Genomic DNA, 21,032 nt, shown 5'->3' on the forward strand with positions numbered 1-21,032 from the left:
AGAACAATCTTCCCTTCCCTTACAGGACACCCACCATCCCTCTCCTCCTTGCCCTTCTACTCGCACTCTCGTCGTGTCTCCTGTGCGGAGGGGCTTCTCCTCCCCTTCCCACCCCTTCAGCCCCCAAGGGTCCTCAGGCTCTGTCCCGGCCCTTCATCTGTCCTCTCTCCATGCTCGCTCAGGAGACAAGTCCTTCCACACCATCGTCCTGGGGGCCCACGTTTGCCTTTCCCCTGAGCTCTAGACCCAGACACCAAAAGGGTTGCCCCCGCCTTTCTGCCTGGATGTCTCACAGGCACCTACCTAACACTCCACATGGACGAACTTCATTCCTCATCTTCCCTCTAAACCTGGGAAAGATGAAGAGACAGAGGGACATCTCTGAAGCCTGAGGGACTTGGGTTGAGGCTGAGAAAGAGCAGAGCCGTGCCTGGAAGCTAAGGAACTTAGCTGAAGACCCAAGGGCCGGGCCAGTGTGTTGCTGAGCAAAGGAAGGGCGAGAGGAGCGCACACACTTGGGGTCTGCCCCAGACTCTGCCCCCAGGGACCCTCAACAGGACCAGAGCACACCTCCATGACAGGGACGTGTGGAGACCAAGCTGTTCTCATGCCTCATCCCTGAAAGCCACACTCTCAGACTCCCTCTCCTTCTCTCTCCTCAACCCTCTCCCAGGGACCCTCTCCCCACACCCCCCTTTGGGGCCAGGGTGAGGGGAGAGGAGCATTCTGGAAGGTCAAGACCGGGGAGGGAGGGCAGGGGAACTTCAGAGCGGCTGGAAAGGGCTGATGTCCACACCCCCCCACCACCACCAGGTGCCCTACTTCTCCCTAGTCCCACACCACAGAGTCTAGACTGGGGGCTTGGGGGGCTCCTGAGGGAGGGGGGCACTGGGGATCACAGCCCTGCCCCATCTCTCATGGAGGGAGGGCACTTGGGGAAATTTGGAGAGGGAGAGAACTCAGAGCTCAGCACTTTCCCCTTTCTGTTTTTCTTCTTGAGGAATTTTTTTCCCTTAGTGCTGATGACTTTACCATTGCTTGGGGGTGTGTAGGGGGGAGATTTTGGCTTTTGTCTCCCCCCCCAACTCCAAATGCCCGACTAAGTCTAACATTCCACAAGAAGCCAGAGCTTCAGAGTTTCCTAAAGATGAGGTGGCGTCTCCTCCCCTCTCCCAGCTCCCTCCCTCATCCCTACCCCCCCAAGTCTCAAGTCCAAGGAGGCCCAGCCAGGCTGGGAGGAGACCCCAAGCACATTCTTCCTCTCACTGTCATGCTGCAGAAATTAAAGACACATCTTCGGGCTGGGCGCCCGCCAAGCGTTTCAAGTCGAAAGTGGCAGAGGAGGCCCTGGGCCTCAGCTCTATGCCACGTGTAAAGAATGCTTGGAAAGCCTCTGCCCACGACTCCTGGGGCAGAGGTCTGAAACTGGATGTTGGGGCTGTGGCTGTCACACACCACACATACGCAAAGCCCACCCCACCCCCCCACCCCAGGGCTCTCCGAACATCCTTCAAGACCCCAGGCCTGAGCTGTAGCAACTCCTCCTTGTCATCCGAGGCGCCATCTCTTCTTTAAGACAGGCCTGGGATGCCCGGACCAGGAGCACCCAGGGAGTGGACTGGAGGCTGGAGTCCTGGCTTCCAGAACTCAGCCGGGGAGGTGGGCAGGACACAGCAACCCTCCTCCCAAGCCTGTGACACCCGGCCCCAGACAGCCGCTGCAGAGGGACGGGACCCTTGTCCCCCTTGTCCCTGACCCACCCCCCCACAGGAGGTGGAGTGGGGGGGTGGGTAACTGCCATCTCAGCAGCCCCACGCTGTCTTGCCCTGCAGTCGCTGGCACTTAGGCGGGGGCAGATCCTGGGCCATAAGTTGCTGCCACATGGTGGGGATAATTGATGAAGGCCCGTCCCACCATTGCTGTCTGCAGCCCTGCCTCTCTGGAAACTCTATATTTTCCCTTTAATTATAGCCCCTGCACTCTCCCTCCGCCGCCCCACCCGCACTGCTCATCCTGGCTGCCCATGGCCTACGTGGCTCCCTCCCCTTCTGTTCCCTTGGTCTTTTTTTTCCTTTGCCTTCGTTGCACAAAACCAGCCGGGGGAGGGCGTGGAGAGGGGGGGGGGGGGGGAGGCAATGGAATTTTGGATGGTTTGGGGGAGGCGGGACTCCCCGCTTCCACGTTTGCAGCTCTGGAGTGATGGGGGTGGGGCACCCGGGCAGGAGGGACAGGAGTTGATGGACACTGCAAAGGGACCCCAACTGCCTTCTCTTGGGCCCACAGATTCCAGTAGGACCAAGAGTAGAGTGCAGCTGGGAGGTTGGGAGATGGGGAAGCGGGGACACTGACTTCTGGGGGCATCCCCCCAAATATAGCCTGTTGTTCTTGGGGTCTCCAGCCCCTTTCAGGGTACAGGTGATTCTCTCCTGGTTCCAGGGGCAGAGAGCAATGCCCTGGGTTTTCAAGAAAGAGGTGGGGCAGCAGGGAACATCCTCTAAAATAAGGTCACTCAACCGTCCCTGCAATTGCATCCCAAACCCCCAAAGGCAAGTCTCCCCCTGACACCCAAATTCCCCCCTATGCTCCAACCTTGAGTCCAGGTACAACCGAGGAGGGGCTTTCTGCAGCTCCCAGAAGGAGCACCCTCTCTCTGGTCCAATGTCTTCCATCCAAGGGCTGCCCAGTTTGACTCTGCGGGGTCGGAGGGTCTCTAACCAGGCCCTGGCCGCCGCCTGGGCCGGCCCTCACACAAGACCCTTTTCTAGGTCACTAGGGATCCCAGCCCTCCTGTACAACCTCACCGCCCCGGGAGGTGGGAAGAGTCCCAGCAACTTCCCACCACCACTCTCCGGCCCTATCACTTAACCCCCAAGCTTCCTCCTGGAGAGATCACACAGTCAAATTTCTCACCCAGTGTCTCAGCCTCCCTACCCCATCTCTCTCAGTCACACCTTGGGTTTGGGGAAGAGCATTCGAGTCCATCTTGGAACCTCAAGCGAGGCAGAATTAACGTCCTCAAAATAAACCCCCTCTTGCCAACAACCCCCACCCAAGTATCTCATTCCTAATGTCTGCGAAGGAATCTCTAACTCGTTTCCCAAAATATGCCTAAGCTTGGTATTCCTGCCACAGGAGAAGACACCCCTAAACAGGCACATCTTTTAAATTCTCTGGTTCTCCTGTTTTAGAGGAGAAGCCGGCCTCTTCATGCTCATCTCTTAGCTCTTGCCAAGGATGTCAGTAGGGTGAATGAGGCATGGCCAGGACTACCCTCGCCAGATCACCCCCATTCCTTCTACCTCTGGAAGCTTCCCCTCCTAGCTCCCCAGTTCCAGTTCCTCCCGATGGGAGGGCCCCAGGAACAAAAGCCCAAGGGGCACCACTACCCACTCTTTAGCCCACACTATACTGAGGACCTAGCCGCACCTCGGCAGCAGCATCTCTGGCCCAGGCTGGGCTGGGGGGCTGGGGAGGCAGAGCAGCGAAGGGGGGAGATGTGCGGTGGACTCCCTTCCCTTCCCTCCTCCTCCCCCTCTCCCTTCCAACTCCCAAATTGGGGGCCGGGCCAGGCAGCTCTGATTGGCTGGGGGACGGGCCGCCGGCTCCCCCTCTCCCCGGGGCAGAGTTCCTCCCCGCTCTCTGTCAGGATGGTATAAAAGGGGCCCGGGCCAGTCGTCGGAGCAGACGGGAGTTTCTCCTCGGGGTCGGAGCAGGAGGCACGCGGAGTGTGAGGCCACGCATGAGCCGACGCTAACCCCCACCCCAGCCGCAAAGAGTCTACATGTCTAGGGTCTAGACATGTTCAGCTTTGTGGACCTCCGGCTCCTGCTCTTCTTAGCGGCCACCGCCCTCCTGACGCGCGGCCAAGAGGAGGGCCAAGAAGAAGACAGTAAGTCGCAAACTTTTGGGGAGTCCAGGGCTACTTGGTATCCTGCCCTGCGCTCGGTCCCGGGGGTCCACGACGTAAGCTGAGACTCGGGATGCTCCGGAGACTCAGAGATGGAAGGGGGATGGTGAGGGCTCTTCCTGGGCGCCGTGGGAGAGAAGGCAGTGCACCCCGGGTGGGGGGTGTAGACGAACGCCCCCGGGTAGTGAGAGGGGAGGATGGAGCGCCGCGGGAGTTGGCACAGGAGGGAGTACTGAGCGTGCACTGTGGAGTACCACGGGGGGGAATGGGCGCCGGGTGAGGGGAAAGTACGTCGAAGGTGGGACTGGGGCGCCGTGCTGGGAGTTTGGAGCCCAAGATGTAAAAGCGATCGGGAAGGCTGTGGGATGATTCATAAGGAAAGATTGTTTGCCCTCTCTGCAGGCTAGACAGTGTTCCTGGGGCCGCGGGGGTGCTGGGCTGAGGGGGGAGGGGGCGCAGAGAGTGGGCGGGTTGGAGGATGAGAAACTTTGGCGCGGACTTGGCAGGGCGGGGTCCTTGCGCCCTCTGCTGAGCCACACTGAGCCCCGCGCCTCCCGGTCCAGCGCTTCCCCGCGCACGAACTACACCGAGTGCACGGGCGTTATTGCCGGTTGTGGACCCCACCTCTAGTCCTGGAAAATAAAGCTGGGGACTGGGTAGCCTCAGTCTCTAAAAGAAAGTGGCCGGTCCCAGGAAATTGCTTGGTGTTGCCCGCCACCTAGTGGCCATCTGAGTAGAAGCTCGCGCGGTGGGCGTGGTTAGCTAATTTCATTACTATTTGCGGACGTTTTGGTTCTCTGGCTAAGGAGTGACCCAGAGGCCCTGGCTAGCTTTAGGAAAGAGAGGTTGTCCCGAGAGAGGGCTTTTGAGATGTCTGGACGCTGGAGGTTAGGGTGTATCCTATTTTGGGGGTACAATTCAAGTCTCTGGGCGGGACCTCGGGCCAATAGGCCCCGCCCCATCCTCTTAGCCCCGCCTACGCCATCCCACCTGCCCTGGGATGGGGCGGAATGGGGGCTGGACCTCCCTTCTCTCCTCCTACCGGTCCCCCCCCCCGACCCCACCCCCGTCTCCACCCATGCCACGCCCCCCGAGTCGGCCCGCTTGATGGGGCCCCTCCTGTTCTCTCTCCTCCCCACTCCCCCACCTCCCCTCCCCCACCTAGTGGCTTTTTTATTTCACTTGGCTTCAGCGCCGATGGGCTGGGGTTGGAGTTGGAAACAACTCTGGCTTAAAGCTTTGTTTAAATTCCTGAGAACTGGAAAGAGTTAGGGCCGCCCTGGCCAGGCGCCTCGGCGCTGTCACTGGCCCTGATGAGGAGCAGATGAGCTTTTAAGGATTTGGGGAAAGGAGCGGGGACGGGGTGGAGGAGGCGGGAAATGGAAAATCTAAAAGTGTCCTTACGACAGACGGGAACGGCGGGCAGTGCTGGGGTCCCTGGAGCCCCGAGGTGGGGGGCTCGAGCGCCGCTGACAGCCCCTCCTTTCCCCTCTTGCCCCAGTCCCACCAGTCACCTGCGTACAGAACGGCCTCAGGTACTATGACCGAGACGTTTGGAAACCCGAGGCCTGTCGGATCTGTGTCTGCGACAACGGCAACGTGTTGTGCGATGACGTGATCTGCGACGAAACCAAGAACTGTCCCGGCGCCCAAGTCCCCCCGGGCGAGTGCTGCCCCGTCTGCCCCGACGGCGAGGGTACGGTCGGGGGGCCTGGGGCTGGGGGAGGGCGGGGCCGCCGGGAGTACCCGGTGCAGACCCCGCCGCTCACCCGCGTCTCTTCTCCCCTAGCGTCTCCTACCGACCAGGAAACCACAGGAGTCGAGGTAATCCGCTGCCCTCGACTTTTGCCACCCGCCCAAGGGTCCTCAAGCGCCTCCCGTCTCTAACCCGGCTTCTTTTGTTTCTTCTCCCCCCCTCCCCAACCCTATAGGGACCCAAGGGAGACACTGGCCCCCGAGGTCCAAGGGTAAGTAAGCGTGACCTTCGCTCGGCTGCAGGTGGGCGTGGCTCCGGGCCTGCGCTCACCGCTGACCGCCCCCCCCCACCCCGCACCGCCGCTGCAGGGACCTGCCGGCCCCCCTGGCCGAGATGGCATCCCCGGACAGCCTGGACTTCCCGGACCCCCCGGACCTCCCGGACCCCCCGGACCCCCTGGCCTCGGAGGAGTAAGTGAAGACTTAAGACAGCCCTGGCAGGCCCTGTGTGCTCCCCTCACCTCCTGTTCTTCTTCGTCTTCTTTTTTTTTTTTTTTTTTTGTGGGTTTTTTTGGCAGATGGCATACTTTATATTTTGAAATGATTTCAAACTTACAGAAAAGTTTCAAGACTAGTGCCAAGAACTCTCACATACACTTCACAGTTTGTCACATTTGCTTTATCAGTCTCTATGTATACACATAACCGTCACTATTTTTCCTTCTGAACCGTTTGTGCCAGAGTTAGTTGCTGATGTTATGTCCTTCGCCCCTAAATACTTTGGTGTGTATTTCCTGAGAACAAGGACTTTCTCTTATGTGACCGTTGCACAATGATTACATTTCAAAGTTCTAACATTGATACGTAACTATCATCTAACATATCGTCCCGGTCCAAATTTCAACAATGTCCCGATAATGCCCTTTACAGCATCTGATCATGAATTGCATTTAACTGTCATGCGTTTTCAGTTTCCTTTACTCTGGAACGTTCTTCAGATTTCCTTTATCTTTCACGACGTGGAAATTTTTTTAAGAAGCCAGTTGCTCTATAGAGGCCAATTGTTTTTATAAGACGGTCCCTCAGTTTGGGTTGGCCGGATGTGTCCCCATAATTAGAGTTGGGCCCTGCATTTTTGGCAGGAATATCTCACAAGTGATGTTGTCCTTCTTAGTGCATCACATCAGGAGGCATATGTCAACATCCTGTTGTCAGTGACATCTTCCGCCTTTCAATTCACTGATTTCTCGTACACTCTCTCTTGTTTTTTTCTAGAACTTTGCTCCCCAAATGTCTTATGGCTACGATGAGAAATCAACTGGAGGAATCTCCGTGCCTGGCCCCATGGTGAGCCACTGGCGGGGGCAGAGATGACAGAAGAGGAGCCAGTGGGGATCCAGGCAGGATGGGCCAGTGGTGCCATATGGGGGTGTTACAGGAGGTCAAGACGACCTTCGGAACCTAAAGTCCAGAGAGGAAGACAACTGGGTGGTCTCAACAGGAACCACTGGGAGATAGCAAGACCACACCCACATGGCACTTCCCTACAGAGCTATCACTATGGCCTCTTTTTTTCTTTTCCCTTCTGTAGGGTCCTTCCGGTCCTCGTGGTCTCCCTGGCCCCCCCGGTGCACCTGTGAGTATCCAGGATGTCGCCATGTACCAGCCTGGGCTTTGGTCTTTAGAAGGGACAATTGGGAGAGGGTAGAGAAGGTGCTCCGAGAGATCTCTTAGTGATCTGGGGAAAGATTGGTAGGGACCTGTCCTTCTAACTGAATCCCTCTTTCCTTGTTCTCCAGGGTCCCCAAGGTTTCCAGGGCCCCCCTGGTGAGCCCGGCGAGCCTGGAGCCTCAGTAAGCCCCCCCGCCCCCAACGTGTACTCTATACAAATACACACTCTTCCTACAAATACGTGGATTCTCCTACTGAAGGACCCCTCCACACCTGCTGTCTGGGGTCTTCCCTACCTCCTCCTTCTAATCCCGGCCTTCCCTTTCTCCCCCCCCCCATCCTGGTTATTCTAATATCCTTTCTTCCTGTTTCCTCTAGGGTCCCATGGGTCCCCGTGGTCCCCCTGGCCCCCCTGGCAAGAATGGAGATGATGTAAGTAGCCCAGGCCAGAAGATCCCATCTAGCCCCCAACACCTCCATCGGCTCGGTCCCTGTAATCTCCACCCCAGTGCCCCACCACCTTCAGGGGTGATGCCCAGAGAAAGGAGGCCAAGTTCCCCCTGATGCACGGGACTGCCCTTGACCAATGATCTTCACCCCTTGGGGGATGTTTCCCCATCTCCCCAGTGGAGGTGACTGGCCCTCCCCTCACCCCAGCCACCTTAAAGCATTCCCCAGCCCCGTCCAATGGGGTGAATGACTTCCTTAGACTTAATGGCTCTGGGCATTCGATTTGCTCTCCATCTACAGAAATAAACAGAAATACCTTTGGAGGGACTCAAAGTTCACCAAACAAGGATTTTACGGTAGCTTTAAGCTGAGCTCTAAATTCAAAGATAAGATTCCGGGCTCCTAAACCTGACCTTCAACAGTACTAAAAAACTCAGACCTTCCACGCTTTTCTAGCCCACGGAGCGGGGAGGGGGCTGGGGCATGATGGCCTTTTTTCTCCCTTCCAGGGTGAAGCCGGAAAGCCTGGTCGTCCTGGTGAGCGTGGACCGCCTGGACCTCAGGTGAGTGGGGATGCGTGGCTGGCCATGGACTTCGCTACAGGTGGGCTTCACTTGGGAGCTGGGTCCTCCGTGGCATCCTCTAATGGCCCTGCCTTTCTCCTCCTTTTCTTTTCTCTCCAGGGTGCTCGGGGATTGCCTGGAACAGCTGGCCTTCCTGGAATGAAGGGACACAGAGTAAGTCCCCTTTGAGCCATCTAAGCTCCCCAAGTCCCAGCACCCGACCATTCCAGCCCCTCTCCCCAAAGGATCCTGTGTGCGCCCTGGAGGGTGGAAGCTACAGAAGTCCCAAGGGATAGGGAGTCGCCATCCGAAAGAACTTCCCTCCATTGGGAAAAGAATCTCAGTAAAGGGATTGCGTGAGCTCTTGGCCCAGCTGGGGTTTAGTCTAGCCCAGAGACAGAGCCTGTGGTGACCCCCGGAGGCACCTTCTCAGGTCAGAGTGGGGCTTCCATCGGTACTCACCTTGGCCCTTCCTATCTTAGGGTTTCAGTGGTTTGGACGGTGCCAAGGGAGACGCTGGTCCTGCTGGCCCCAAGGTAAGAAGATGCCTGAATGTCATGGGCCTCCTCGTCCCCCTCCCACCCCACCCCACGAACGAATTCCTAACTTCAGTCTCCATTCTCTAGGGTGAGCCCGGTAGCCCTGGTGAAAACGGAGCTCCTGGTCAGATGGTGAGTGTGTCCGGTTCTAGAAGGAAGAGAGGGAGCAGGGTATAAGGGCCAGATGAGGTTTGGGGGGGAAAGTGTATGCCTCCCATCTCACGTGGCTTTCCTGGCTTTTGTTGTCAGGGCCCCCGGGGTCTGCCTGGTGAGAGAGGTCGCCCCGGAGCCCCCGGCCCTGCTGTAAGTACTCCTGGCCCCCTGGGGGACGCCCGGGCTCTGACACGGGTTCCTGATGAGTTACGGGTGGCCCGTGCTCAGTGCATGTAACTGGGGCTCCCCTCTCTCCGGCAGGGTGCTCGTGGGAACGATGGTGCTACTGGTGCTGCTGGACCCCCCGTGAGTATGACCTCTGGACCCCAGTGTTGGGGAGTGGGGAAGGCTCTCCGCTCGGGCCGGGGCGGGGCTTGGGGCTCGGAATCCCAGGACCTCTTCTGTCCCAGGCTCTGACTTGCAGCTGTCCCCTTCCTTCTTGCTAACATTTCCATTTCATTCCCAGGGTCCCACTGGCCCCGCCGGTCCCCCTGGATTCCCTGGTGCTGTTGGTGCTAAGGTGAGCCCCCTGCCCTCCTCTGAGCACAGCTCCCACGGGCCAAGGGATGCCTATCTCCCTGCTCTCCAAACCAGAGGGACCCAGAGCGGTCTATTCCCCAACACCTTTGTCCTGGGATCCCCTTCTCCCATCTGGGAGTCCAGATTCTTGGTCTTCCTGTCCCTGCCCTACACACACACACACACACACACACACACACCCCGACATCCAAAGGTGAGGTTGGGCTCCCAGGCTGGCTCCTGACATGTCCCTTTTTTCGCATCCAGGGTGAAGCTGGTCCCCAAGGAGCCCGTGGCTCTGAAGGTCCCCAGGGTGTGCGTGGTGAGCCTGGCCCCCCTGGCCCTGCTGGTGCTGCTGGCCCTGCTGTGAGTGCCTCCTCCTTACTGCCCCCGGGGCCACCCCCCAGTTCCCAGTCCTGGCCTGTCACTCACCGGCCCCTCTCTCTGTGCCACAGGGAAACCCTGGTGCTGACGGACAGCCGGGTGCTAAAGGTGCTAACGTAAGTACCCTGCGGGTCTCAGAGCTGCCCCGGTGCCCCCCTCCCGCAGGCCCCGTGCCCTCGGCTCCCGGGCTCAACCTCTTCTGCCTCCCACAGGGCGCTCCTGGCATTGCTGGTGCTCCCGGCTTCCCTGGTGCCCGAGGCCCCTCTGGACCCCAGGGCCCCAGTGGTCCTCCTGGTCCCAAGGGTAACAGCGTAAGTATCCCTCTGTCACTGTGGCCCGCCCCACGCGCTGGCTCCGGTGGGGCCCTCCCCTGGGCAGCAGGAGGATCCAGGACAGCTGAGTACCCCCGACTCTCGGCTCATCCTCTTTCCTCCCGCGTGCAGGGTGAACCTGGTGCTCCCGGGAACAAAGGAGACACTGGTGCCAAGGGAGAGCCCGTAAGTGTCCCCCCCACCCCACCACCTCCTCCCGCAGCTCAGCCTGTCTGCCCTGGGAAGCCCTGGAGGGAGACCCCGGATGGGGGGAGTGGGAGCCCCCGCCTCACACTGCAGGCCGCCCCCCGGTCTCCGCCCTCTCCAGGGCCCCACTGGTATTCAAGGCCCCCCTGGCCCTGCTGGGGAAGAAGGAAAGCGAGGAGCCCGAGGTGAACCTGGACCCACCGGCCTGCCCGGACCCCCCGGCGAGCGTGTAAGTGTCCCCTTCTTTGCCCCCCAGCGCCCGCCTGGTGCCCCTGTGTCGGAGCTCACCGGCCTCTCCTCCTCCTGCAGGGTGGCCCTGGTAGCCGTGGTTTCCCTGGGGCAGACGGCGTCGCTGGTCCCAAGGTAAGTGCCCGTCACAGCTGGGCTGCGACCCCGCTGTGCCCCGAGCATTCCCTTCTCCCACGTCCAGCCCCAGTCCTTACTGCTCCAGGCTGTGACTGCAGACTCTCTCTCCACGCTGGGCTTGCCCTTGACCTTCGCCCTGCTACCAGTGCCCCTGAGAGCACCCCCCGCGCCCCCCGCCCCCACCGGGAGGAATAAGACGCTGGCCCATGGTAAAGAAGCCCAGACCCGAGACCCTGATTGTCCCTGTGACTCCTCCAACCAGGGCCCCGCTGGTGAACGTGGTTCCCCCGGCCCCGCTGGCCCCAAGGGTTCTCCTGGTGAAGCTGGTCGCCCTGGTGAAGCTGGTCTGCCTGGTGCCAAGGTGAGCCCCGGCCCCTCTGCCCGTCCTGTGCGGGTCTGAAACGGGGTGCCCTGGAGCAGAACGGCGGATCTGCCTCCTGAGGTGCCCCCTCCCCTCCTCCCCACCTGGCTCACACCTCTCCGCCTCCCCCTAGGGTCTGACTGGAAGTCCCGGCAGCCCTGGTCCAGATGGCAAAACTGGCCCCCCTGTGAGTATCTCTTTCCCGCCCCGGGGGCCCCTCCCGCCTTCCCGACCACCCACCCTCCGTCCTCACCTCCAATTCTGTGCCTTCCATCCTTAGGGTCCCGCTGGTCAAGATGGTCGCCCCGGACCCCCAGGCCCCCCCGGTGCCCGTGGTCAGGCCGGTGTGATGGGATTTCCTGGGCCTAAAGGTGCTGCTGTGAGTATTCATTGAGGAACGCTCCAGAGCCAGGGACAGGCACTCCTGGGAGATGAGAGTCCTGGGCGCCAGTCCCAGCTTTGCCACTGACTTGCTGTGTGGCCTCAGGCCACTCACTGCCCCTCTCTGGGCCTCAGTGTCCCTATTCATAAAATGAGAGACCTCTCCTGACTCTACTCCCATTGCTCTCTCCTTGGAAATAAGTATTGTTGGAGCCGCCCCCGCCAGGGGTAGAATGGGGCCTTTTAGGTGATAGTCACCCCTAAATCCTAGTGGGTTCTTTCAGGCTGAAAAGGAGGTACCAGAGGACATGGAAGCCCTTTGCAGCTCCGGTCACCATAGGCGTAGGGTGGCAAGAAGGAAGGGTGGGGGTGGGGGCAGCAGCCTCAGGGACATGTGGTCTGGGGGAGGGGGCTCAGGGAGACATGCAGGGACCAGCTGTAACAGCCAGCAAAGCGTTTCCCCAGGACCAGAGCTGGGAGAAAAGAAAACCCCTTAAAAAGTGTCACTCGGGGTAACCTGGAAGGACCCGGGAGGCCTGGTCTCCCACGGAAGCCCCGTTGACTCTGACTCTCTTTCCCCACAGGGGGAGCCTGGCAAGGCCGGAGAGCGAGGTGTGCCTGGGCCCCCTGGTGCTGTTGTGAGTATCTCCCCGTGGTCCCTGTCCCCTTGCTGCCCCTGCTCGTGACACATCTGCTCTGTCCCCTGCCCGGCGCCCCACCTGCCCCTCTGCCGCTAGCAGCTGCCCCCTTCCCCACCCTGAGTCCTTTGCTCTCTCCCCACAGGGTCCTGCCGGCAAAGATGGAGAAGCTGGAGCTCAGGGAGCCCCCGGCCCTGCTGTAAGTGTCCCTGACAGGCAGCCTGGGGAGGGGACGCTGGGGCGGTACCCTCCCTGTCCCCCTTTGCTCCTGGCCCTTCTGGTGACCACAGCGTGCTCTCTGTGACAGGGCCCCGCTGGTGAGAGAGGTGAACAAGGCCCCGCTGGCTCCCCCGGATTCCAGGTGAGGCCTCCCGCCGGGCAGGGGCTGAAGGGCTGGGGTCCCCCTGGCTCTTTTTCGGATTCTAATCCCACCCTCTCCCTGCCTCCCCCATTTCCCACCTACAGGGTCTCCCTGGCCCCGCTGGTCCTCCTGGTGAAGCAGGCAAGCCCGGTGAACAGGTATGAGGGAGCAGGCAGCCAGAGAGGTGGGGAACGCAGGGCGTTTGAGGAAGAGGCCAGCCCTCCTAGCTAAAGGGATAAGCAGCAGCTAGCAGGATCCAGGTTAGACACCCTGCAGGACTTCCCGTCATGAAGGGAGCCACCCAGAGGGAAGCAGGGAGCAGAACATCTGCATGATATTCTGGACGGCCCTGCATGGCTGCTGGTCCCGGTGACTTTTTTTTTAGAGCTACAGGCATAACTCTGACTTTTCCCTCAGTCCAGAGTTTGGGGAGGGGGCTGTCTCTGGCACATCCCCAGGAGGATGAGAGGGATATGCCCAGTTCAGTGCTGAGAAGGAGTTGGTCTCTAATGGCAGTGCCCAGGGGCCAGCCCCCGGAGGAGAACAAGAGTGCTTTCTAGTGGGGAGGGTCAAGGTGTGGTTGGCTCACTCTCTGTCCTTCCCTCCCCCTCAGGGTGTTCCTGGCGACCTTGGTGCCCCCGGCCCCTCCGGAGCAAGAGTAAGTAGAGCCTCTTGCCGCTCCTGCCAAGATGCCCTACGCTTGGCCCTGTCTCCGGAGCGGCCATCACGCGCCCTGTCCTTCCCTTCCAGGGCGAGAGAGGTTTCCCCGGTGAACGCGGCGTGCAAGGCCCCCCCGGCCCCGCAGGTCCCCGGGGAGCTAACGGTGCCCCTGGCAATGATGGTGCTAAGGTGAGGGCAGCAGGGGGACCAGGTCCAGCCCCTCTTGAGGTGGGGGTGTCCGGCTGTGGCCAAAGCCCCCTAGATGTGGGTGAAGGGTGGCAGAGGGACAGGGCAGGGTGGGGTCCATGTGCAGCCCGAAGTTCTGGGCTGGGAGCCTTTTCTCTTAGCTGGTGCTTATCTTTGTCCTGGGCACCGAGACTGGGAAGTACCAAGAGGGGGCTCGGGGCTGTGATCCACTCCTGGGACCCCATGCCTCATGCCAGTCCTCCTGGTTGTCACCTAGGGTGATGCTGGTGCCCCCGGAGCCCCAGGTAGCCAGGGCGCTCCTGGCCTTCAGGGAATGCCTGGTGAACGAGGCGCAGCTGGTCTTCCCGGCCCTAAGGGTGACAGAGTGAGTTAACCCCCCTCCTCTGAGCCGTGTAGGGCTCCCCGCCTCTGTCTCCCTCTGCTTTGGATGCTCCAGCCTCTCTCTCTTTGCCCTCCCTGGGATCATTACCTCGTCTCCTTAACCCTCCCTTCTTCCCCTCTGGCCTCTTCGCTGATAAATCCTCTACCACCCTATCCAGGCTCTTCTCTCCCTGTGACTTACCACGGTATCGGGAGGAAGGGTGACCTCCTGGACGGGGGATCCCTTATACATCCCTCTACACAAGGCATGGGCCTCTTACCCTAAGTTCCAGCAGAGCCCCACTGGAACCTTTTCCTCTGAAAGATCTTGAGTTCCAAGCACAGGCCGGGGCAGGATAGAGCTGGGGAGGAGTCCCAGACATGCTCCGTGTCACCTCCCTGTCCCCCACTGGAAGTCTCAGGCTTTCCTGTGTCTTTAGGGCGATGCTGGTCCCAAAGGTGCTGATGGTTCTCCTGGCAAGGATGGTGTCCGTGGTCTGACTGGCCCCATTGGTCCTCCTGGCCCCGCTGGTGCCCCTGGTGACAAGGTGAGGTGGCCCCACCATCTTCCCTAACACACAGCCTCCCCAGCAAGGCTGCGCATGGCTCTTGTGGGGAGGCAGGTCCTGCCGTTCGGAGCTGGTGACCTGAAGGTGGGAGGACCGGAAGGGAGGGGAGGCTCTCCTGGGGTCATCTGCTGGGCGTGCTCAGGGTGCGTCCCTGACCTGAGCTTCTTGTCCCTCCCTCTCAGGGTGAAGCTGGTCCTAGCGGCCCCGCTGGTCCCACTGGAGCTCGTGGTGCCCCCGTAAGTACAGGGCACTCTGCCCTGGGCTTCGTACTTCCCGCCTCTTCCACCTTCACTGTTACCTGCTCTGGGTCCTGGGGGATACTCCTCGGGGCCCATCTTCCCCTTCAACTCTGTTCCACCCCAGCCCAGGGCCCTACTCCAATCTGCCTCCTTTTCTTCTAGGGAGACCGTGGTGAGCCTGGTCCCCCCGGCCCTGCTGGCTTCGCTGGCCCCCCTGTGAGTACCAAGACCCCCATTATTTTCGATCACCCACTGGGACCTGGGACCTTGGGAGACCGCATAAGGATAGAGGCGTGGGCCGGAGTCAGGGAGGGATGGGGGAGGGGATGGTGTCCCATTCGAGCATCTTTCTTCCTGGAGTGGTGGCCCTTCCCAAGCCCCACGGAACCACCTGATTCCCCGCGCTGCCGTACCCCGCTCACCGCTCCCCCTCCTCCCCCAGGGTGCCGACGGCCAACCTGGTGCTAAAGGCGAACCCGGTGATGCTGGTGCTAAAGGCGACGCTGGCCCCCCTGGCCCTGCTGGCCCCACTGGCCCCCCTGGCCCCATTGTGAGTATCTCCCCCTCCGGGCCCCCAGCTGCAGGCAGGCCTGGCCATGGGACCAGCCCGGGCTTAAGGGCGCTGTGCTCCCCTCCAGGGTAACGTTGGTGCTCCTGGACCCAAAGGTGCTCGTGGCAGTGCCGGTCCTCCTGTGAGTATCTCCCTGTTTCTCTCCTGGGGGTCCTTCCAACCTGTGTTCGGAGGGAGGGAGGGAGGGTGGCCGGGCCAGCTGAGCAGGCTGTTCTCCCTCTGAACTCCCTGTCCTCTTCTGCCAGGGTGCTACTGGTTTTCCTGGTGCTGCTGGCCGAGTCGGCCCCCCCGGCCCCTCTGTAAGTAACTGTGGTGGAGAAGCCGCTGCTCTGGGTGGGTGGGGGTGGGGCGGTGAGGGGCCCAGGTGAGGGGAGGGTGGTGGGCCTCTGCGGGCCTCCGTGGGGCTCCAGAATCCACTGGAATCTGACAGCCCCTCTTCTCCCTGCCCAGGGAAATGCTGGACCCCCTGGCCCTCCTGGCCCTGCTGGCAAAGAAGGCGGCAAAGGCCCCCGTGGTGAGACCGGCCCCGCCGGACGTCCCGGTGAAGTCGGCCCCCCCGGTCCCCCCGGCCCTGCTGGCGAGAAGGGGTCCCCTGGTGCTGACGGACCTGCTGTAAGCGCGTACTCCGCAGGGGTCCCGAGTGGGTGGGGGGTGCTCCCTAGCGGCTGCAAGGCACCTCACCTTTACCTCCCCCTGCCCCCCCAGGGTGCTCCCGGCACTCCCGGACCTCAAGGCATTGCTGGACAGCGTGGTGTGGTGGGCCTGCCCGGTCAGCGAGGAGAGAGAGGCTTTCCTGGTCTTCCCGGCCCCTCTGTGAGTGCCCCCTCACCTCAGGGAACCCTGAGAACAACCATCACTGGGACTGTGCACTTGGAGGCCCAGGGCCCTCCCCCGACCCCGTCTCTGTCCTGACTCTCTCTTCTCCCTCAGGGTGAACCTGGCAAACAAGGTCCTTCTGGAGCAAGTGGTGAGCGTGGCCCCCCTGGTCCCATGGGCCCCCCTGGATTGGCTGGACCCCCTGGCGAGTCTGGACGTGAGGTGAGCAGTCACCAGCCCCCTGCCAGTGCCCTCAGTGAGGCCATTTTGGCCTTTGCCTGAGCCTCCCTTCCTTGGCTGATGCTCACCCATCCCTCTCTCTCTGCAGGGATCTCCTGGTGCTGAAGGCTCCCCCGGACGAGATGGTTCTCCTGGCCCCAAGGTGAGATGGTTGCTCCCCAGGGCCACGGCCCCACCTGCCGTTCCCCTGCCCCAGCCTGGCCCCTTTAGCGGGGACTGACTCCTAGTCCTCTCCTCTGCCGCTCTCAGGGTGACCGTGGTGAGACCGGCCCTTCTGGACCCCCTGGTGCTCCCGGTGCTCCTGGAGCCCCTGGCCCCGTTGGCCCTGCTGGCAAAAATGGCGACCGTGGCGAGACTGTAAGTAGCTGGGCTCTAGCCAGTCATCTCGGGCCGGACACTCTCCGGGCTGGCCCGTGGGCATCTGACTTCACTGAGGCTGGGGGAGGAGAGGGGGTCTTGCAAGAGGGCCCCTGGCCTCCCTGAAAACCTGAGCCACAGCCTGGCCTCGAGGCCCCTCTCCCGGATGGGCCCTCACTTCCCCTGGGAAATGGGGTTTGTCCCCAGGTGCTTGCCGCAGCTCACACGAAGCCTGGATTCACCTGAAGTTTCATCTGGGGCTCAGGAGGGATGGACGTGGTGGGAAAGGATGTGAGGAAGGACGGCCATGGCCACGGGGTGGTTTCATCCACAGCTCAGGCCGTAGCAGGATCTAACACGCTCTGTGCTCTCCCCAGGGTCCTGCTGGTCCTGCCGGCCCGATCGGCCCCGTGGGTGCTCGTGGTCCCGCTGTAAGTGCCTGGCTCTGGCGCTCATGTCATCGTACCTGGCCCAGATATGGACTACACCCCACTTGGTGCTAATGAACCCTCCATCTGACAGCCTGTCCCTCTTCTCTTCTAGGGACCCCAAGGTCCCCGTGGTGACAAGGGTGAGACAGGCGAACAGGGTGACAGAGGCATAAAGGGTCACCGTGGCTTCTCTGGTCTCCAGGGTCCACCTGGTCCTCCCGTGAGTATGCTCAGCAGCCCCCAGCTGCCATTGAGCCCTGTTATACAATGAGGGGGGATGTTGCCTCAGTTTCCCCTCTGGATAGTCATTCTCCTCCCTAGCGGGGACCGAGGTGTAAAGATTTATGGACGTTTCCAAGGGGCTTCTGGGAGGGTGAGGGACACACAGAGGGGGTGGAGGGGGTCTTAGCCTGTGGACACCTTGGGACTAGAGGTCCAGAATAATGGGGCAGGGGGCAGGTTGCTGGCCATGTTTGACCCACACGGGGTCTTACTGCCTTTGCATTTGTCCTTCAGGGCTCTCCTGGTGAACAGGGTCCTTCCGGAGCTTCTGGCCCTGCTGGTCCCCGAGTAAGTCATGCCTCTATCTAGCTTCCCTTGCTGGGGCCCAAGCCCAGGCTCACTTCGGGGCCCTGTGTCTGGGACACAGGTGTCCCCATCTCTCTGTCGAAGGGTCTGGGGGCAGGGGTTGGGAGAAGGGAAGAAGAACCCTGGCTATTGTTGCCTGACTGTGGGAATGAACAAGGATGGGACCGTGGAGGCCAAGCCAGGCAGGGAGGTTGGTGGGCTTCTCCACAGAGTTGGGCTGGTGGTCCTGTGCTTTCTAGCAGGCTTCCTCCAACCATCTTCCCCTTTTCAGGGTCCCCCCGGTTCTGCTGGTTCTCCTGGCAAAGACGGACTCAACGGTCTCCCAGGCCCCATTGGCCCCCCTGGTCCTCGTGGTCGCACTGGTGATGCTGGTCCTGTTGTACGTAGCCCCCCATCCCATCCACCCGTGGCCCTCAACCCCGAGGGCGCTTGGACCCTGGTAATCCCGGCTCTTCTCCCTCTCTGTGCAGGGTCCCCCCGGCCCTCCTGGACCCCCCGGCCCCCCCGGTCCTCCCAGCGGCGGTTTCGACTTCAGCTTCCTGCCCCAGCCACCTCAAGAGAAGGCTCACGATGGCGGCCGCTACTACCGGGCCGATGATGCCAACGTGGTCCGCGACCGTGACCTCGAGGTGGACACCACCCTCAAGAGCCTGAGCCAGCAGATCGAGAACATCCGGAGCCCTGAAGGAAGCCGCAAGAACCCAGCCCGCACCTGCCGCGACCTTAAGATGTGCCACTCTGACTGGAAGAGCGGTGAGGGCCTGCCCCAGCGGCGCCGCGCCTCCTCGTCCTCCCGCTGCCGTGACAGCGCTGAGCCCTGAGGGGCCCAGATGCCCACGTGTGCCCCACCGCCCATACCTCCCCTGACTCCATCTTGCTCTGTCCCACCGCAGGGGAATACTGGATTGACCCCAACCAAGGATGCAACCTGGATGCCATCAAGGTCTTCTGCAACATGGAGACAGGCGAGACCTGCGTGTACCCCACCCAGCCCCATGTGGCCCAGAAGAACTGGTACATCAGCAAGAACCCCAAAGACAAGAGGCACGTCTGGTACGGCGAGAGCATGACCGACGGATTCCAGGTGTGTCAGCTGGACCTGGAGCCGCTCTCCCGAGATGGGGCTGGCCCAGAGCTCAGAAGGGGCCGGAGGGGAGGTCCTGGGGGGACTAGACCTCTGCTAGGGGGGACGGACAGAGCTGGGCTGGGAGGCAGGAGTCCTGGGTCCTTGATTCTGGCTCAGACACAGGGTGCCCACGGATGAGCAAGGGGTGCTACTTCTGGATGGGAGAGGGGTCACGGGGATGCTCTTAGCGGACTCCAGGGAGGGAGGCTGGGACTAGAGGCTCCAGCGTGGTCGCTCACTTGCTCCTCCCCCCCCGACACCCCCCTACAGTTCGAGTACGGCGGCCAGGGCTCCGATCCTGCCGATGTAGCCATCCAGCTGACGTTCCTGCGCCTGATGTCCACCGAGGCGTCCCAGAACATCACCTACCACTGCAAGAACAGCGTGGCCTACATGGACCAGCAGACCGGCAACCTCAAGAAGGCCCTGCTCCTCCAGGGCTCCAACGAGATCGAGATCCGGGCCGAGGGCAACAGCCGCTTCACCTACAGCGTCACCTACGACGGTTGCACGGTGAGTCCCCGGCCCCTGTCTGGGCTCTGGCTTTCCTGGCAGGCCGTTCTTGCCCTCACCCCACCGCTCCCGCCCGGTGACACCCCTCTCCCGTTGTCTCCCAGAGTCACACCGGAGCCTGGGGCAAGACAGTGATCGAATACAAAACCACCAAGACCTCCCGCTTGCCCATCATCGATGTGGCACCATTGGACGTTGGCGCCCCAGACCAGGAATTCGGCATGGATGTTGGCCCTGTCTGCTTCTTGTAAACTCCCTCCCACCCTACCCGGCTCCCTCCCACCCAACCCCCTCACCCCTGACCCTGGAAACAGACAAACAGCCCAAACTGAACCCCCCAAAAAGCCAAAAAATGGGAGACAATTTCACATGGACTTTGGAAAATATTTTTTTCCTTTGCATTCATCTCTCAAACTTAGTTTTTATCTTTGACCAACTGAACATGACCAAAAACCAAAAGCGCATTCAACCTTACCAAAAAAAAAAAAAAAAAAAAAAAAAATAAATAACTTTTTAAAAAAAGGAAGCTTGGTCCACTTGCTTGAAGACCCATATGGGGGTAAGTCCTTTTCTGCCCGTTGGGCTTATGATACCCCAACACTGCCCTTTCTGCTCCTTTCTCCATCCCTCCTTGGGGCCTCCCCTCCACTGCTCCCCAAATCTAAGTCTCCCCAAAAGGCACAGGAAACAATGCATTGTCTGCCCAGCAACCAAAGGCAATGCTAAAACGCCCAAGTGACCCCCACACTCCCAGCCCACTCCCTTCACCCAGCACCCCCAGACCCTGGGGGGACCTGAGGTTCTCAGACTGCCAAAGAAGCCTCACCATCTGGCATCCCTGTGGCTCCTGCAACAATCCCCTCTTCGTTTCCGAGGGGGCATGCTGGGGGACCACGGGCCCCTCGCTGCCTGCCGGGTTTGCTGGAAAGTCAGGAGGGGCCACGACAGAGCGGAAGGAAGCATCGGATCATTCGGGGACACGTGTCAGTCCCCCCGTGCGACAGGGCTGGGTGGGAGAGACTGCTCTGCTCCTTGTGTAATTGTGTTGCTGAAGGACTACCTCTTCTTGTCTCCGTGTGTCACTGGGGCAACTGCGTGGGGGTGGGGGTGGGGGCAGGGCGGAAGAGGCTCCCCATTTTATATCAAAGGTGCTACATCTCTGTGATGGGGTGGGGTGGGGAAGGAATGACTGGTGCTATAGAAGTTGGGGCACCCCACGCCCCAGGCCAGCAAATGTTCCTTTTTGTTCAAAGTCTTTTTTTTATTCTTTGGTTTTTTTTTTTTGTTTTGTTTTGTTTTGTTTTTCCTTGCGGATGGGGACTCGTGAATTTTCTAAAGGTGCTACTTAACTTGGGGGGAGAGAGTGTCGCAGCTCAGTGCTCCCTTCCACCCCCTCTCCGCCCCCCCCCCCCCCTCTCTCCCCCTCTCTCTCTCTGAAACCCGCTCCTCAGCTGCACCCCATCCTCCCGGCCTCTCTGCCCTGTGTTCTCTCTCTGGGTTTCAGAGCACAACTTCCCAAAGCACAAAGCAGTTTTTCCCCCTAGGGGTGGGAGGAAGCAAGACTCTGTACCTATTTTGTATGTGTATAATAATTTGAGATGTTTTTAATTATTTTGATTGCTGGAATAAAGCATGTGGAAATGACCCAAACATATCTGCAGTGGCCTCCTGATTTCCTGCCTTGGAGTCTGGGGCGTGCGGGGTGGGGAGCCGGGGGTGGGCGCTTTGGCTGGGGGCGGGCGGGTTCTCCTGTTCTTGCCCCTTCCCTCCTCCTCCTCTTCATCTAGCACCCTCCACAGCGGCTCCCCCTTCCTTTTGCCTTTCTTATGCCTTAACCCTTCCCCCCTCC

The 21,032-nt window shown here is 60.6% G+C and overlaps 1 protein-coding gene across 1 annotated transcript; it reads left to right on the forward strand.

Annotated features, from left to right (window-relative positions):
- Positions 1-3,675: 3,675 nt before the first annotated feature.
- COL1A1 (collagen type I alpha 1 chain) lies at positions 3,676-19,692 on the forward strand. Its single transcript, XM_025859370.2, has 51 exons — positions 3,676-3,889; positions 5,409-5,603; positions 5,697-5,731; positions 5,839-5,874; positions 5,972-6,073; positions 6,878-6,949; positions 7,194-7,238; positions 7,402-7,455; positions 7,652-7,705; positions 8,233-8,286; positions 8,407-8,460; positions 8,769-8,822; positions 8,913-8,957; positions 9,075-9,128; positions 9,240-9,284; positions 9,445-9,498; positions 9,765-9,863; positions 9,953-9,997; positions 10,094-10,192; positions 10,325-10,378; positions 10,521-10,628; positions 10,709-10,762; positions 11,028-11,126; positions 11,260-11,313; positions 11,407-11,505; positions 12,092-12,145; positions 12,291-12,344; positions 12,453-12,506; positions 12,611-12,664; positions 13,120-13,164; positions 13,257-13,355; positions 13,630-13,737; positions 14,174-14,281; positions 14,485-14,538; positions 14,704-14,757; positions 14,984-15,091; positions 15,180-15,233; positions 15,358-15,411; positions 15,563-15,724; positions 15,818-15,925; positions 16,043-16,150; positions 16,257-16,310; positions 16,418-16,525; positions 16,903-16,956; positions 17,069-17,176; positions 17,473-17,526; positions 17,816-17,923; positions 18,015-18,297; positions 18,438-18,628; positions 18,941-19,183; positions 19,288-19,692. The coding sequence occupies exons 1-51, from the start codon at positions 3,799-3,801 to the stop codon at positions 19,432-19,434; spliced, it is 4,383 nt and encodes a 1,460-aa protein (XP_025715155.1). The 5' UTR covers positions 3,676-3,798; the 3' UTR covers positions 19,435-19,692.
- Positions 19,693-21,032: the final 1,340 nt, after the last annotated feature.

Source organism: Callorhinus ursinus, unplaced genomic scaffold (genome assembly GCF_003265705.2).
Source record: "Callorhinus ursinus isolate GAN/ISIS: 27379988/994484 unplaced genomic scaffold, GSC_fseal_2.0 scaffold52, whole genome shotgun sequence".
Classification (NCBI taxonomy): domain Eukaryota; kingdom Metazoa; phylum Chordata; class Mammalia; order Carnivora; family Otariidae; genus Callorhinus; species Callorhinus ursinus.

Bases quoted from the DNA above. Each gene is read 5' to 3' on its own strand.
- COL1A1 (XM_025859370.2), top strand. From the start codon at position 3,799: ATGTTCAGCTTTGTGGACCTCCGGCTCCTGCTCTTCTTAGCGGCCACC. The intron at 9,864-9,952 runs GTGAGTGCCTCC...TCTGTGCCACAG, and splicing joins CTGGTGCTGCTGGCCCTGCT to GGAAACCCTGGTGCTGACGG. The intron at 12,507-12,610 runs GTGAGGCCTCCC...TCCCACCTACAG, and splicing joins CTGGCTCCCCCGGATTCCAG to GGTCTCCCTGGCCCCGCTGG.